At 37.1% G+C, this 13,521-nt stretch overlaps 1 protein-coding gene across 1 annotated transcript; it reads right to left on the bottom strand.

Annotated features, from left to right (window-relative positions):
- Window positions 1-638: 638 nt before the first annotated feature.
- Window positions 639-1,943, bottom strand: LOC109412819 (general odorant-binding protein 67). Its single transcript, XM_019686431.3, has 3 exons — window positions 1,655-1,943; window positions 1,326-1,592; window positions 639-1,266 (listed from the first exon to the last, which is right to left on the bottom strand). The coding sequence occupies exons 1-3, from the start codon at window positions 1,880-1,882 to the stop codon at window positions 1,171-1,173; spliced, it is 591 nt and encodes a 196-aa protein (XP_019541976.2). The 5' UTR covers window positions 1,883-1,943; the 3' UTR covers window positions 639-1,170.
- Between the last annotated feature and the right edge of the window lie 11,578 nt (window positions 1,944-13,521).

Here is a 13,521-nt window from a genome sequence, read left to right as displayed (position 1 = left end):
TTTTCGTCAAATCATGCTTATTTTATAGGAACTTGACCTTTGATAACAAATTTATTTAAAGATTCTAATTGTGAGATACCTTGGGCGTTAACGGGTAAATTACTTTTGAAATTTCGTTAGCGATGCTTTCGGAAATATCTTCAGAGAATTCTTCAATGTTTCTAGAATTACTTCAGAAATTTCAACAGGGATATCTTCAAAAGTTGTTGCATGGATTCTCTCACAAGTTGTTCCAGCAGTTCCTTCAGAGATTCCTCTGGGAATTCATCCATGGGAATGTGAAGAGCGCTCAGATAGGGGAGCCTTGACTTAACTTGCTCTTATTTTACCATGACAGCACTGGATATAATTTATCACACATCTTGTCAGTAATCTGTCAAGCCATCACAATTTTACTTTTTATGGAATTTGCTACAAATTTTGGAATTCAATCAGCTGAATACACGCCAAGATAGTATAAGGCAATAAAAATATCAGAAATACGAATCTCGGAGAGATGTCATAAGAAATGCTGAAAGATGTTTGTGAGAAAGCTTTAAGGAAAAGTTTAACGAATTGGCAGTTTGCATGCATTAACTAAAAATGTTGTCATTGCTAAGGGTTCTGTGAAATGATATCGCCAGTGGCTTAAAGTGCTCCGCGTGTCAAAAGGCTGAAGACCCCTGTATTATAAGTCATCATAATATAAACTGCAAGTTTTAAACTTTTTCGATATTCAAAATTTTACCATTAAAAATGTACATAAAATCACGGGTTCACTAAATCGAGGTTTACCTGTATTGTGCTTGGTCACACGAAATTTGAATAACTGTCGTTCAAGAGGTACATTTAGTAAAATTTCAGATTCTTTTTATTGAAAATATACAATAAGGCCGTTACAAATATTTATTTCACTTTTTGTCCCACCACTCTTTGACTGGTCGAGGGGGGGGATAAAAATAATAAAGCATTTAATTTGAAAAATATTAAAAACTCATCGGTTTTGTTAAACAATATTTAGCAAGACCTGATATTTTGATAAATATTTTTTTATCTGCCCCCTCAAAATGCAAAATCCAGCCAAAATTTTTGGAGGGGGGGGGGAGACAAAAAGTCAAAATAAAATTTGTATCAGCCTAACTCATGTTTTTTTATCGTTTCCCTGGAACCCTAGTTAACATCTTCCACAGATTAACCCATCAAAGATCCAAACGAACATCCAGTTGAAATTTTTTGCTTCAACTGGTCACATGCTGCATCCTTTGTCCATGCAGCATCAGGACATTGCTGAAATCACAAAAATGCGTTATTGACCACGCTAGCACAAAAAAAACTCATCCTCTTACCTGGAAGAACCTCGATTTGATGCAATTTACGAATCCTTCCGGCATGAAGCTACACCCAGGGCGTCCGGGAGCGGATGCAACCGGAGTGACCTTGTAAGCTGCATTGTTGTTCACCTGGTTGAAGCACTCATCCACAACTCCACCGATCAGGGCGTTGAAGCCGGCATTCGTTCCAAAGGATTGCGTCAAGACTCGCTTGGCAGCATCCCTGTCGATCGTATTGTCCTTGAACACATTTAGCGAGACCAGCACGCATTGGGCGATACACTAGGGGGAAATGGATACACGATTAAACCGACAATCGTTTCATATTTTGGCTAACATCTTACGCAGCCTTCTTTCCGTTGAACACCCGGAACCGGAGGTGTCATCGGATTCTCCGTTATGCAGCGATTCATGACACTTTGTTCCACGAGCGTAGGCATGCGGCAACAATCGAGGGCCTTCTTCTGGTTGCCCTCCATACACGATGGGTCGTCCGGCTTCGGTTGAGCCACCGCTGATCCAATCAGTAGCAGTAGAGCCACGGTTGATGCAGACACTTGGAATTTCGACATTTTTGGAGTTGACTTTTCGAAAGAATGGCGTGGACACAACAGCTGTTTGTAGAGGTGTTAGCTTTTATACTCCGACGTAATAATGACATTGAATACATCTAATGGGGTTATTTATATAAATATACCAATTCCATTGATGTAGCCACAAAAGACATAAAAAGTACAAATTAGAATAGTTTGTTAGTTCAGCTGGTTGAACATAAGTTATTTTGCAGCACGTGATTCATACGCAACAAAAATTAGTAATTCTTTGTGAGCACGATGGATCATTACATATTGCTTTTTTAAATTATAGCAACAAACGAAACAGCCACGAGGAAAGTGTCAACAATCATTCCGCTTCTTAACGCATGGTAGGGTATATGTACCATTCCTTGGCCTAATTTGCAAGCTGCCTTGACAATCTTGACCATAACTCATGAATTAACAGCACAAGAAATAATATGTTGACTCTATTACACACTCTAGGCAATGCATGTTTCACCAATTGAAAGTAAACTAACGTAAATATTCAAGAATTTACTTAATTAAGTTGAAAAAATTCGATGCGATAGTATGCAACGTTGGTCTATGGTACAAAAATTGACCTATTATTGGATACAACGTTGGCCTATAGCTTTCCATGCACTAGAACCACTAATTATCTCATTTTTCAATATTTCTGCTGAAGTATTATCTATGTTTGTTCACCAATCTTACTTTTAAATCACATTTTTAGAGCCAAATTTTCAAAAAACTATAAATAAAGCACTTAACTAAAGTTTTTTCTTAATTTAGTAACGAAAACAACACAACCCTATTATTGTGTTATATTTTTACAGTCACCGCACACAAAATGTTTCTTCCTGTTCGTATTTTCTGGTTCTTACGCAAGAAATGTTGTTTTTTATCAGTGTTTTTGACGTCACTTTACGGATGGGCCAAGATTTGAGTACATAGTGAAAAAAATGTCTTCAATATTCGGCCCACATTTAATTTGTAAAATAGTTATTATTCGTTGAAAACAAATACACAAGTCCAAAATAGCGTCTCTGACCGTCGCATCAAATGTTCAGTTATTGAAAAGTCATTTCGAAATGTTCCAGAATCATGCCATTTATGATCATGTGTAAAGACTACCCACTAAGCCGAAGAATCATGGCGTCTACAAAAGCTAAACAAAGTGACATTTTCATTCAATTTTTATGTTCCAAAGTGCTAAAATTGAAACGAATTGTTGCATTTGTTTGGCGCAAAGCTTTCCGATATCCAGTTATGCGTGTTTGTTTGAGTTTTTGGTTTACGTTGAGATAGGCCGAACAAGGGGACTATGCCAACGAAGCATCCCGATACCCTAGTAAAAATGCATTGTTTTGATTTTCATGGAGCGGATAAAATGATACCTAATGATAATGTACACAAATACTAAAATATAAGTGCGTTGATTGTTTGTATTATAGCCGAAAAGTATGTTTCAGCAAACTTATTAGTTTAAACACAATAGATCCAGAACTCTCTCTCTCTCTCTTCTTGGCGTAACGTCCTCATTGGGACAAAGCCTGCTTCTCAGCTTAGTGTTCTATGAGCACTTCCACAGTTATTAACTGAGAGCTTCCTTTGCCAATGACCATTTTGCATGCGTATATCGTGTGGCAGGCACGAAGATTCTCTATGCCCAAGGAAGTCAAGGAAATTTCCTTTACGAAAAGATCCTGGACCGACCGGGAATCGAACCCGTCACCCTCAGCATGGTCATGCTGAATACCCGTGCGTTTACCGCCTCGGCTATATGGGCCCGATCCAGAACTATTAGTTTCAAAAGAATGCACTCTGCGGGAAGATTTCTCGTTTTTTTGTAAATCTTTTATTTTTGCCTTTCTCGTACACCAAGTGTACTGGAAAGGCTATATGTTCACTCCAAAAATGACTTTTTGATAGGAGGCTCGGAGGGTCGAGTCACATATACCAATCAACTCAGCTCGACGAATTGAGGTGATGTCTGTATGTGTGTATGTATGTGTGTATGTATGTGTGTGTGTATGTGTGTGTGTGTACAAAAAAACTCACATCACTTTTTGGCAGTAAACTTCAACCGATTTTAATGACCGACGGTTTATTCGACGCGGAATCTGGTCCCATTGTTTCCTATTGAAAATGGTTCGGATTAGTACAGCCGTTCCGGAGTTATGGCCATTTAGGTGTTCCGGAACGGTACCCCAGGAAGGGACCAGATATGAAAATGCATCAAACCTATGCATGCGACACATCAAACCACGGCATTTTCGATAACCTGATGAGCGGTAAGCAGGAAAATAGTCTCAGACCATATCTGAACCGGTAGTGATCCCGAACCGGTTCTGGGCGTCCCGCTGGAAGTGGCCAAAGGTACAATTGTACCAAACCCATGCACGCGACACATCAAACCACGGCATTTTAGATGACCTGATGGACAATGAGCAGGAAAATCATCTCAGACCATATCTGAACCGGTAGTGTTCCGGAACCGGTTCTAGGCGTTCCACTGGAAGTGATCAAAAATACAATTGAACCAAACCCATGCATGCGACACATCAAACCACGGCATTTTCGATGACCTGATGGACAATGAGCAGGAAAACCATCTCAGACCATATCTGAACCGGTAGTGTTCCGGAACCGGTTCTAGTCGTCCCGCTGGAAGTGGCAAAATATACAATTTAACCAAACCCATGCATGCGACACATCAAACCACGGCATTTTCGATAACCTGATGGATAATGAGCAGGAAAATCATCTCAGACCATATATGAACCAGTAGTATTCCGGAACCGGTTCTAGGCGTCCCGCTGGAAGTGGTCAAAAATACAATTGAACCAAACCCATGCATGCGGCACATCAAACCACGGCATTTTTGATGACCTGATGGAAAATGAGCAGGAAAACCATCTCAGACCATATCTGAACCAGTAGTGTTCCGGAACCCGTTCCGGGGTTCCCGCCGAAGTGATTAAATCTGAAAGAGAAACAAACCCGTACATGCGTCACATCAAATAGTGGCTTTTTAGATTACCTAATGAACGGCCAGCAAGTGTTTCGGAATCGGTTTTGAGTGGCCGGAAGAGGCCAAATGTAAAAGTAAACCAAAGCCAGGCATGTGACACATCAAATCGTGGCTTTTGCGATAACCTGATGAACAGTTAGCTAGAAAATAACCTTACGTCTCATTAAAGGCAACTGGTAGTGTTCCGGAATTGGTTCTGAGAGTCCCATCGAAATTGTCAAACCCTGCATGTGACACCTTCAATTTGCAGCGTTTTTGGTTAACCGATGAGCAGTTGACAAGACAATAATGTTAGGCCAACCAGTCTTGTAAACATTCGACACTTTTCACTACCATCATTTCGTTGCCGCAGTCGGGTGTCAGTCGGCTTTGTTACATTCGTGCGCTATCGTTACCTCTTACCTACACACAACACGAGCAGTAGAACGAAGATCAATAAACATAAGAAAGGGTCAAATCAATGTCATCTGACACGATGACATGTGTCTAATTCTAGCTTTACGCATAGATTTTCAGCCAATTCCGATTAGAAATGTTAATATTAGTTTATTATTGCATGTTGCATTGAATACGACACACAGATGGGCAACATAGCTCTTATTATGGAAGAAGACAGGAATAACAAAAGCCGAACCGTCTCCCGAAGCCGCTATCGTGGTGAAGTGCATTCGTTTGACATTTTTGTTTCGAACAGTAGTTTGATTGCTTGTGTTGCGAATGTCGGAGACAAAGGAGGCCGAATATCGGCGAAAAGGTTCAAATGACTGTGATCTCTAACAAGACTGATCACGACTTATCGACAACCTGATGGAAAAATAGGATCAGACCACATTAGATTCCCGGTAGTGTTGCGGGTTCAGCTGTGGCTTCGAAAGTGGTTAGAAGTAAAAGTGAAGCATTCATGCGATATATCAAATCGCGGTGATTAGGTAAAGGTGAATAAATAGCAATAAAATATTCTCAGACCATAATTGGGACAACCGGTAGTGTCATGGTCCATGACTCATGGAATCAGATCCGGCTATCCCACCGGAAATTACCAAATATAAAAATGAACCAAACCCATACATACGACACATCACAGATCGCAGATTTTTTGATAATCTAATGAACGGTTAGCAAGAAAATAGCCTTAGATGACATAAGAGACTAGCTGTTGTGTAGCAGAACCAACGTTCATGTGAAAAAATAAATAGTGGCTTTGTTTAATGGCCTGATAAACATTAGGTATGAACAACAGTGACGAATAGGTCTAAGTTCTCATATATGAGAACAAAATATAGACAAAACTAAAGCGATTTCATGAAATCGTACCATTTCAGATTCCTAAGGTGTAAATTTATAGCAGGATGGGTCAACGTTGAATGGAAAAATAAGAATTTGATCGCGTCAAAAGAAGATGGTGGCTGTTTTAAGGAATTTTGAGCTCTAAAACTACGTAAAATAAGTGTATTTTGTATGGGAAATATGTTCGGAGTCCACCAGAGTATCCAAGATAGCGGTCCAAAGTCCAAGATAATGGCCCAGTGTTCAAGTTAGTGCCTATTTTATAGGATTTTTAATTCTTGCATTATGGGCATATTTTGTATGAAAATATGTCCAGAATTCAAAATTTGTAACCAGAAAACCCAAGCTGTGCGCTGTTTTACAAGGTCTGCAATATGACTATAGCTTGAATGGGGAGGAATGCCGGTCTTCGTCCAAAACTGGTAAGGCGCTGTCTATTAACTACGTAGACTTTTTTCGGCCATCTCAGACCCCCCTCCCCCCTCGTAGACTTTTGTTCATACAAAATTTTCGAAATTTGTATGGAGCGTAGACTTTGGTCAGACCCCCCCGTCCCCCCCTAAGAGTCTACGTAGTTTATGGACAGGCCCTAACCAGAAAATAATAAACGACATTCCAAAATTCAATACGGCGACTATTTTATGTAATTGTAGGTCCAAAAATGAATACCAGAACCACAGACAAACAGACGTAACACTTCGAACATGTTTCGTTTCAAATTATAGTCACGGGAACATGTTCGCCCAATGCTAAAAGGGCTGAGTTTGGCCGACCATCAACTAGGTGGCGGTTGTGGGCAAACGTCAAACTGGAACAAAAACGATGCGAGCGCCACGGGTGGGTAGTTGGCCAACTATCAAATACTTAAATGGACCGTTACATCGGTGTACGATGGGAATTTTCGGAGTGTTACGTCTGTTTGTCTGTGCCAGAACATCCAAGATGGTGTCTCAATGTTCAAGATGGCGGTTAGTTTAGTTGGGGAAGATATCCGGAGTCATAAAATGATGACCGGAAAATCTAAAATGACGTTTCAAAATTTTGCGGCTTCATGACACTTGTTTGGTTTGAGTTTTGGATCGTTGTCTTATATTTTCTGAATATTGGATGTTATGCTAATATAAAATGTATCCATATTGAGTAGATTTAGCAAGCAGTTTTCATTTTGTATTTATGTCAATGTCATCAACATGTCGCTCGAGTTTTGTTGAAAGGATATTTTAAAGCACGAGAAAGGCACCATCACCGCTAGGTGGATTAATTAGGGTTTTTATATTAAAACTCGAGAGGGGTTTGGCTAAAACGAATATCGTCTTTTACTGAATATTTTTCCGGAAAAATCCCTGAAAGAATTTTAGATAGAATCCCTTGACAAATTCCAGAAGGAATCCTTGGAAGAAATCTAGTTTTAATCCAGTTATAATCCATTTGTTCATGAAGTTTTGTCTGGTTCTGGCAGATATTCAAATGCATATACTATTGAAAGTCTTTAATGTTTTTATTCAATCAGTTGTTAACGTGACGCTTTTTGGTAGAATTTTCGAAGTATTGTTTTAGGAACCGTTCTACGAGTTTTATGAGGGTTTTAAAAGACTAACCCCCCCTTTTTATTTTTGGCTGATAGACTAAAAATGTCGATTTTAGCGTTATGTAATAAATTTATGCTGCCCTATTGATCGTTCGCTATGTTATGCTAGATATAGATCTTGCATCCTTATTTATTTATTTATTTCGTCAAACATACCGTAGACTACATTTTCACTTAACTATATCACTTAATAACTATATTCTATTATATCTCAAAGACCTAAAATATTTTCCTAAAATTGTTCTAGACATGGTTAATTTAATAGATGCACAGTACTGATTATTAAGGCTCACTATTCGATTCAAAGGACCAAATTTAGCATAATCTGTTCTATGTTTGTTTAGAGCAAATATATTACGACCTCTCAATAGTCTAGCAGGAGCATAGAAATTTATACATGATAGTAAGTTGGCGGAGTTGATTCGTTGAGATATTAAATCATTTAGAGGTATTAGGGGCATAATGGACACCCTAAGCAAATGAGTACGGCATGTATAACAGAGTAAAACTTAACATATTATCAGTTGACTTACAACTTTAGCTTGTTTTCTACGTCTTTCAATCATTTACAGCAGGTAGAATGTATTTATTGTGAAGAAATAATGAATTGTAAACCGTGTGTTTTTCAGAGCTGACAGGAAAGGTACGGGGCGAAATGGACACCCATCGGGGCATAATGGACACCCCTGCATATTTTATGCTGTATCATTGATCATATCGACCAGTTAAGTAATTTTCCTACGGAGATCAATACCACAGATATAATACTCCATCTTAGACGAGTTTAATTCACATCCAAGTTAATTGAATAAATTTTAGGCTAAAATAATCGGATTGATTTTTTCCAAACTCTCTAAAACGCCTAACAGTATGCAACGCGCGTACATCCATTCGTAATTGCCAGTGTTCATTTCGCCCCGAATCGACTACAACATTGAAATTGCTATTTTGAATAAGTTCTGATCAAAAATATAATACAATACTTCATCCAAATCTGCGTATACATGTAAATAAGCTAACAATTCACTTGTATATATGAAGGACACACTCAAACACTCGTAATACCTTATTAGCTGCTGCTTCAAAATTATAAGAAATCCACCATATGAAAAACATAACTCAATTTCTATGATATTTTGGTTATTTTAAAGGAATATAAATGGTACTTTTGAAAAATAGATCAATGACTTGTTCCTTTACACTTATGCATTAAAAGTTTTACATAAAAGTCAACGGTTTCGGCAAAACCAGGGGTGTCCATTTCGCCCCGGGTGTCCATTATGCCCCTAATCCCTCTATAAATGAAACCATGGCTAATTCGCGACGCTCTTTCAAAGTTTGAATAACTACATATAAGCATGCATCTAGCCTCATATGAAGGCAGTGGAAATGTTGACCAACCTAGCTTGCGTAAGGCATATAGGAGGAACTGTTTTTGTATTGATTCGACTCGATCCACATGTGTTACCATGTAGGGAGACCATACTATGCTACTATTCTAGAACTGATCTTACATGAGCGACGTACAATATGTTTTTATCGTATATGGGTCCTGAAAGTTGTAGTCTAAACGCTTAATTAAGCTTAACATATTGGTTGAAATATGAGTGATAGCGTTATAATGATCGTTGAAAGTTAATTTAGAATCTAAGATAACACCTAAATCTCTAATTCTATTGCACTTTTAAACTTCTTGGTTTCCTAAAGATACAATTATTTGTGGTGTACTATGTTCTCTGCTGTACGTAATTGAATTACATTTTTCACTAGTTTTTTCACGTTTAACTGCAGCAGGCTTTTACTACACCATTGGTCAAAAATGCGTATTTCTCTCAAAAAACATTCTCTGTCTTCTTCATTTTTTTATTTATTTAAAGAGTTTCATATCATCAGCGTATATAAGAATTTTTAGATGCTTTAGAACAGTGAATCAAAATTCAACCATCGCGCAACAATAATAAAAATGTCGCAAACTGTATTTTTTGCGACAAACAAACCCATGCGACATAAGTTTGTCCCAACTTCAAAATAATGGGATTAACATCGTACACCACGAGTTTAGAGATTTTTAAGCCTTGCATTGCGATTTTCGAACGGTAACTTCGAGTCGGTAAACACTGCAACTCTGGTGAAGCTCTATCATCAAACAGTTTCAACTTTAGGTTAGCAATAATTGATAATTCACGAGTACACAAAATTACACAACAAATTCATCTCCCGTTTTGTCTGCAACAAAAAGTTTCGAAATCATGTCATTATCTGTTACCGGTAGGGATAAAGAGTAATCGTCGCACCTTCTTTGTTGCTTGTTTTGTGCCTCTTTTGTCTGACAATTCTCTTCACTGCTTTAGAATATACGTGATATCATTTACAACAATATCATTTACAAACAATAAGCAAAGTCCTAAATGCGAGCCTTGGGGAACTCCTGATGATACGTTGATAGGCTCTGACTTCTTCCCCTGAAATCTTACTATCTGTAATCGGTCAGTTAAGTACGATTCGATTCATTTAAGTAGTGTGGAATCGATTCCCATTTTATCAAGCTTGAAAATCAACATTGGAATGTCAAGTCTGTCGAACGCCTTACTGAAATCGGTGTGAAGTGATTCAACATAGTCACCTCCGTCCATTGCACATAAGGTATAATTAACAAATTCTAACAAGGGGAGAGGTGATCCAGCGTCTGGCTGAAAGCCTCGTTGATAAAGAAAAAAAATTCTAACAAGTTTGTTGTAGTCGATCGACCTTTAAAAAATCCATGTTGTGCATTTGTTATTCTTAGTTTGATTTGATTAAACACACATCTATTTACAATAGATTCAAATAGTTTTGGTATGCTTGAGATAATGACAATTCCACGATAATTACGAATGATTTTTTCCATCGTTTCGGAAATTTTCCAGTTTCAAGTGGCATGTTGTAAAGCCAAAATAATTGAGCCGCAAATTCAGTTGCCAGGTTTTTCAGAAGAACCGGAGGAATTCCATCTGGCCCTGGACCTTTGTTTGGATCTAAGTCTTTTAGACCGGTTAAAATATCCTGTAACATGATTTGATTGATTCCAATGTTGCTGGTAAAGTCAGGAAAGTAGGAGAAATATTCATAGTCGCCTTTGGTATCAGAAAATGTAATATAAGTTTCTTGGAAATAGTCTGCAAAAAGATGGAAAATTTCATCGGAATTTTTGCCCACTTTATTATCTAACGACATTTTTGATGGAAAATTGCTCAACTTCAACTTAGTTTTAGCATAATTGAAGAAGTTCCTGGGACAGGATTTTATTTCATTCTCGGTTTTTCTGTCGTACTCTTCAAGAGCAGTGGATATGGCTAGATTAAGTTGATTTCAAATGCTTAAATACTTTTCAATGTTTTCTTGACTTTTGTGACGTCGGTATACTTTGTGAGCCTTTTGTTTCCGATTTTTTAAGTAAATAACTTGCCTGTTGAACCAGATTGGATTTTTAGAACCATTATTTCGTCGTTTTCTCCTTAGTGGAACTTCCGAATGAATTATTTCCGACAAAATGCTATAAATGCCAGCAGACATACTGCAGTGTTATTATTTCACTAGATATGTACTAAAAGACATCGAAATTTGGAATGGCGCTTACGTCACAAATCTCCAAAGGAATACCGGAAAGAATCGCTGAATTAATTTCGGGAGGAATTTCCACAGGAATCCTGAGAAAATAAATGAAGGAATCCTGAGACGATTCCCTGCAGCAGAGGTTCCCAAACTTTTTGCTACTGCGGCGCATTTGAAGTTTTCAAAATTTTCGCGGCGCACCAACAACTTTTTTCAAAGAATTTCAATAATTTTAACCCTCTAATACCCAAATTTTTGATTTTGATCTAAATATCATTTTTTGTCATCTAAAATCGATTTAAATATGTTTTGGAAGATGATTCTTTTTAATTCTCGATTTCGTGAATTTCAGTTTTTGATTTTTATAATTTTTATTTTTGAACATCCCCACACTTTTATATTTTTCCTGGAAGCCAACTTGGCGAACGGATTTTTGAGATGAAAACATCTTGAGATTTTATGATTATTGTAAAATATTATTATTTTAATTTTTTTTTCGAAGAAAATTTTATTTTCCGTGTAATTTGAAGGAAAATAATTTTAGAGTGTATTCGATTCCCTTAAACTATTAAACAAGGATAGAATGATTTGGGAAAAAAATTAAAATATGTTAATTGTAGCGATTCAATACAAAATAAACCATGACTTGTAAAAGGTGACTAAAACATACATTTTTCAATGATTTTTAAAAAATGTAAATACGCTTTAAAATACACCAAAAACCATTTTGAGATATACAGAACAGTCCTAAATGTCAGCCAAAACTATAAAAAAAATATTTTCCACGAAACAAAAATTACATAAATGCTCAAACTATACCCCGTCTAAAGGCGGGATTGGGTATTAGAGGGTTAACACCTTCATTTCAAAATTTCAAATTAAAATCGTAAAAAAGCCTTTAAATTCGAAAAAAAAGAAAAATTGCTTATAGATTCGCAGAATTTAACATTGTAGATTTCTGCATTGCAAAACTTTTAAATTTTTTAAATAATACGTACTTTATTGCCAAATTTAAGGGAAAATAGATATAAAAGTGAGTACAGAAGCTGTCAGAACGGCTGACAGCGACGGTGAGGGGTCATGGTTTTGTATTCGGAACTCAAAAAACTCATCTCAGCTCAACTCAACAACTTATAAAGGCGGTTTCAGAATCATGCATAAAATCGACACATAAATTATCGCAGATTGTTTTAGGATAATTAGCAAAAACAATCTATATTTAGAAGGAAAACTCAATTATAGAGACAAACTAACAAGTTATGATAGTGATGTAAGTAAAAATGTCGTCCCGAAATGACAGCACGAAAACCTGGAGATTGACAGTAATTATAGATGATAGTATTATGGAAAGAACTTCAAAACAGTTTCTTGAAATATCTACTTTGAATCGAAAACTAAGCCAAATCATAAAAAATCCAACAATTTGAGAGTCTTACGAAAATTTTCTAAATTCCGGATATATATAAATTTTGTAAATATCTAAATGTTCCTCGTGAAACATTCATAAATTCGGGGAAACATTCGTAGACTTTGGAATATTTACTATTTACTTATACTACCCCTTTGAATGACTTTCTTTTGAAGTCTTCCACAAAAAAGCCAGAACATTGTATTGAATACAAAAAAGGGTTTGAGGTGACACTAGTTTTACAAAACAATACAAAAACGGCTAAAAATATATTCTGCCTTCAATAATAAAAGTTTGTCTTTTGTTTTTTTTTGGCTCAAGAGCCTGCGCGCACCTGAGAGATGTTTCACGGCGCACCAGTTTGGGAAGCACTACCCTGCAGGATTCCTGGGAGAAGTACTTTAAGAAATCCAGAAAAAAAAGGACGAATCCTGGAGGAGTTCCTGATGATCGTCCCTGATGCAGTCTCGGTAATATCTCGTGAAAGAATCCCGGAAGAAATCCCCTAAGGAATCCCAGCAGGATTCAATGTAGGAGAACACCTTATGGAATGCTGGAAAATATTCCTGAAGAAATCGTGGAAGAATTTTCTGAAGGAATCCCGGAATAAATCACTGAAGGAATCTCAGGAAAATATGCCGAAAAAATCCATAAAAGAATCTCGGGAGAAACCAATGAAGAATATTCTGGAATCTGGAGGAATCTCTGAACAAATCCAAAAATCCTGAATTCATTAAACATATATG

Source organism: Aedes albopictus, chromosome 2 (assembly GCF_035046485.1).
Source record: "Aedes albopictus strain Foshan chromosome 2, AalbF5, whole genome shotgun sequence".
Classification (NCBI taxonomy): Eukaryota; Metazoa; Arthropoda; class Insecta; order Diptera; family Culicidae; genus Aedes; species Aedes albopictus.
Note: the sequence above shows the minus strand (reverse complement) of the source record. Positions and strands in the feature narration are given on the sequence as shown.

Coding starts and splice junctions, on each gene's coding strand:
- LOC109412819 (XM_019686431.3), bottom strand. CDS start 1,882: ATGTCGAAATTCCAAGTGTCTGCATCAACCGTGGCTCTACTGCTACTG. Junction 1,593..1,654: donor TTCAACGGAAAGAAGGCTGC/GTAAGATGTTAG, acceptor ATTTCCCCCTAG/TGTATCGCCCAATGCGTGCT. Junction 1,267..1,325: donor TCAAATCGAGGTTCTTCCAG/GTAAGAGGATGA, acceptor TTGTGATTTCAG/CAATGTCCTGATGCTGCATG.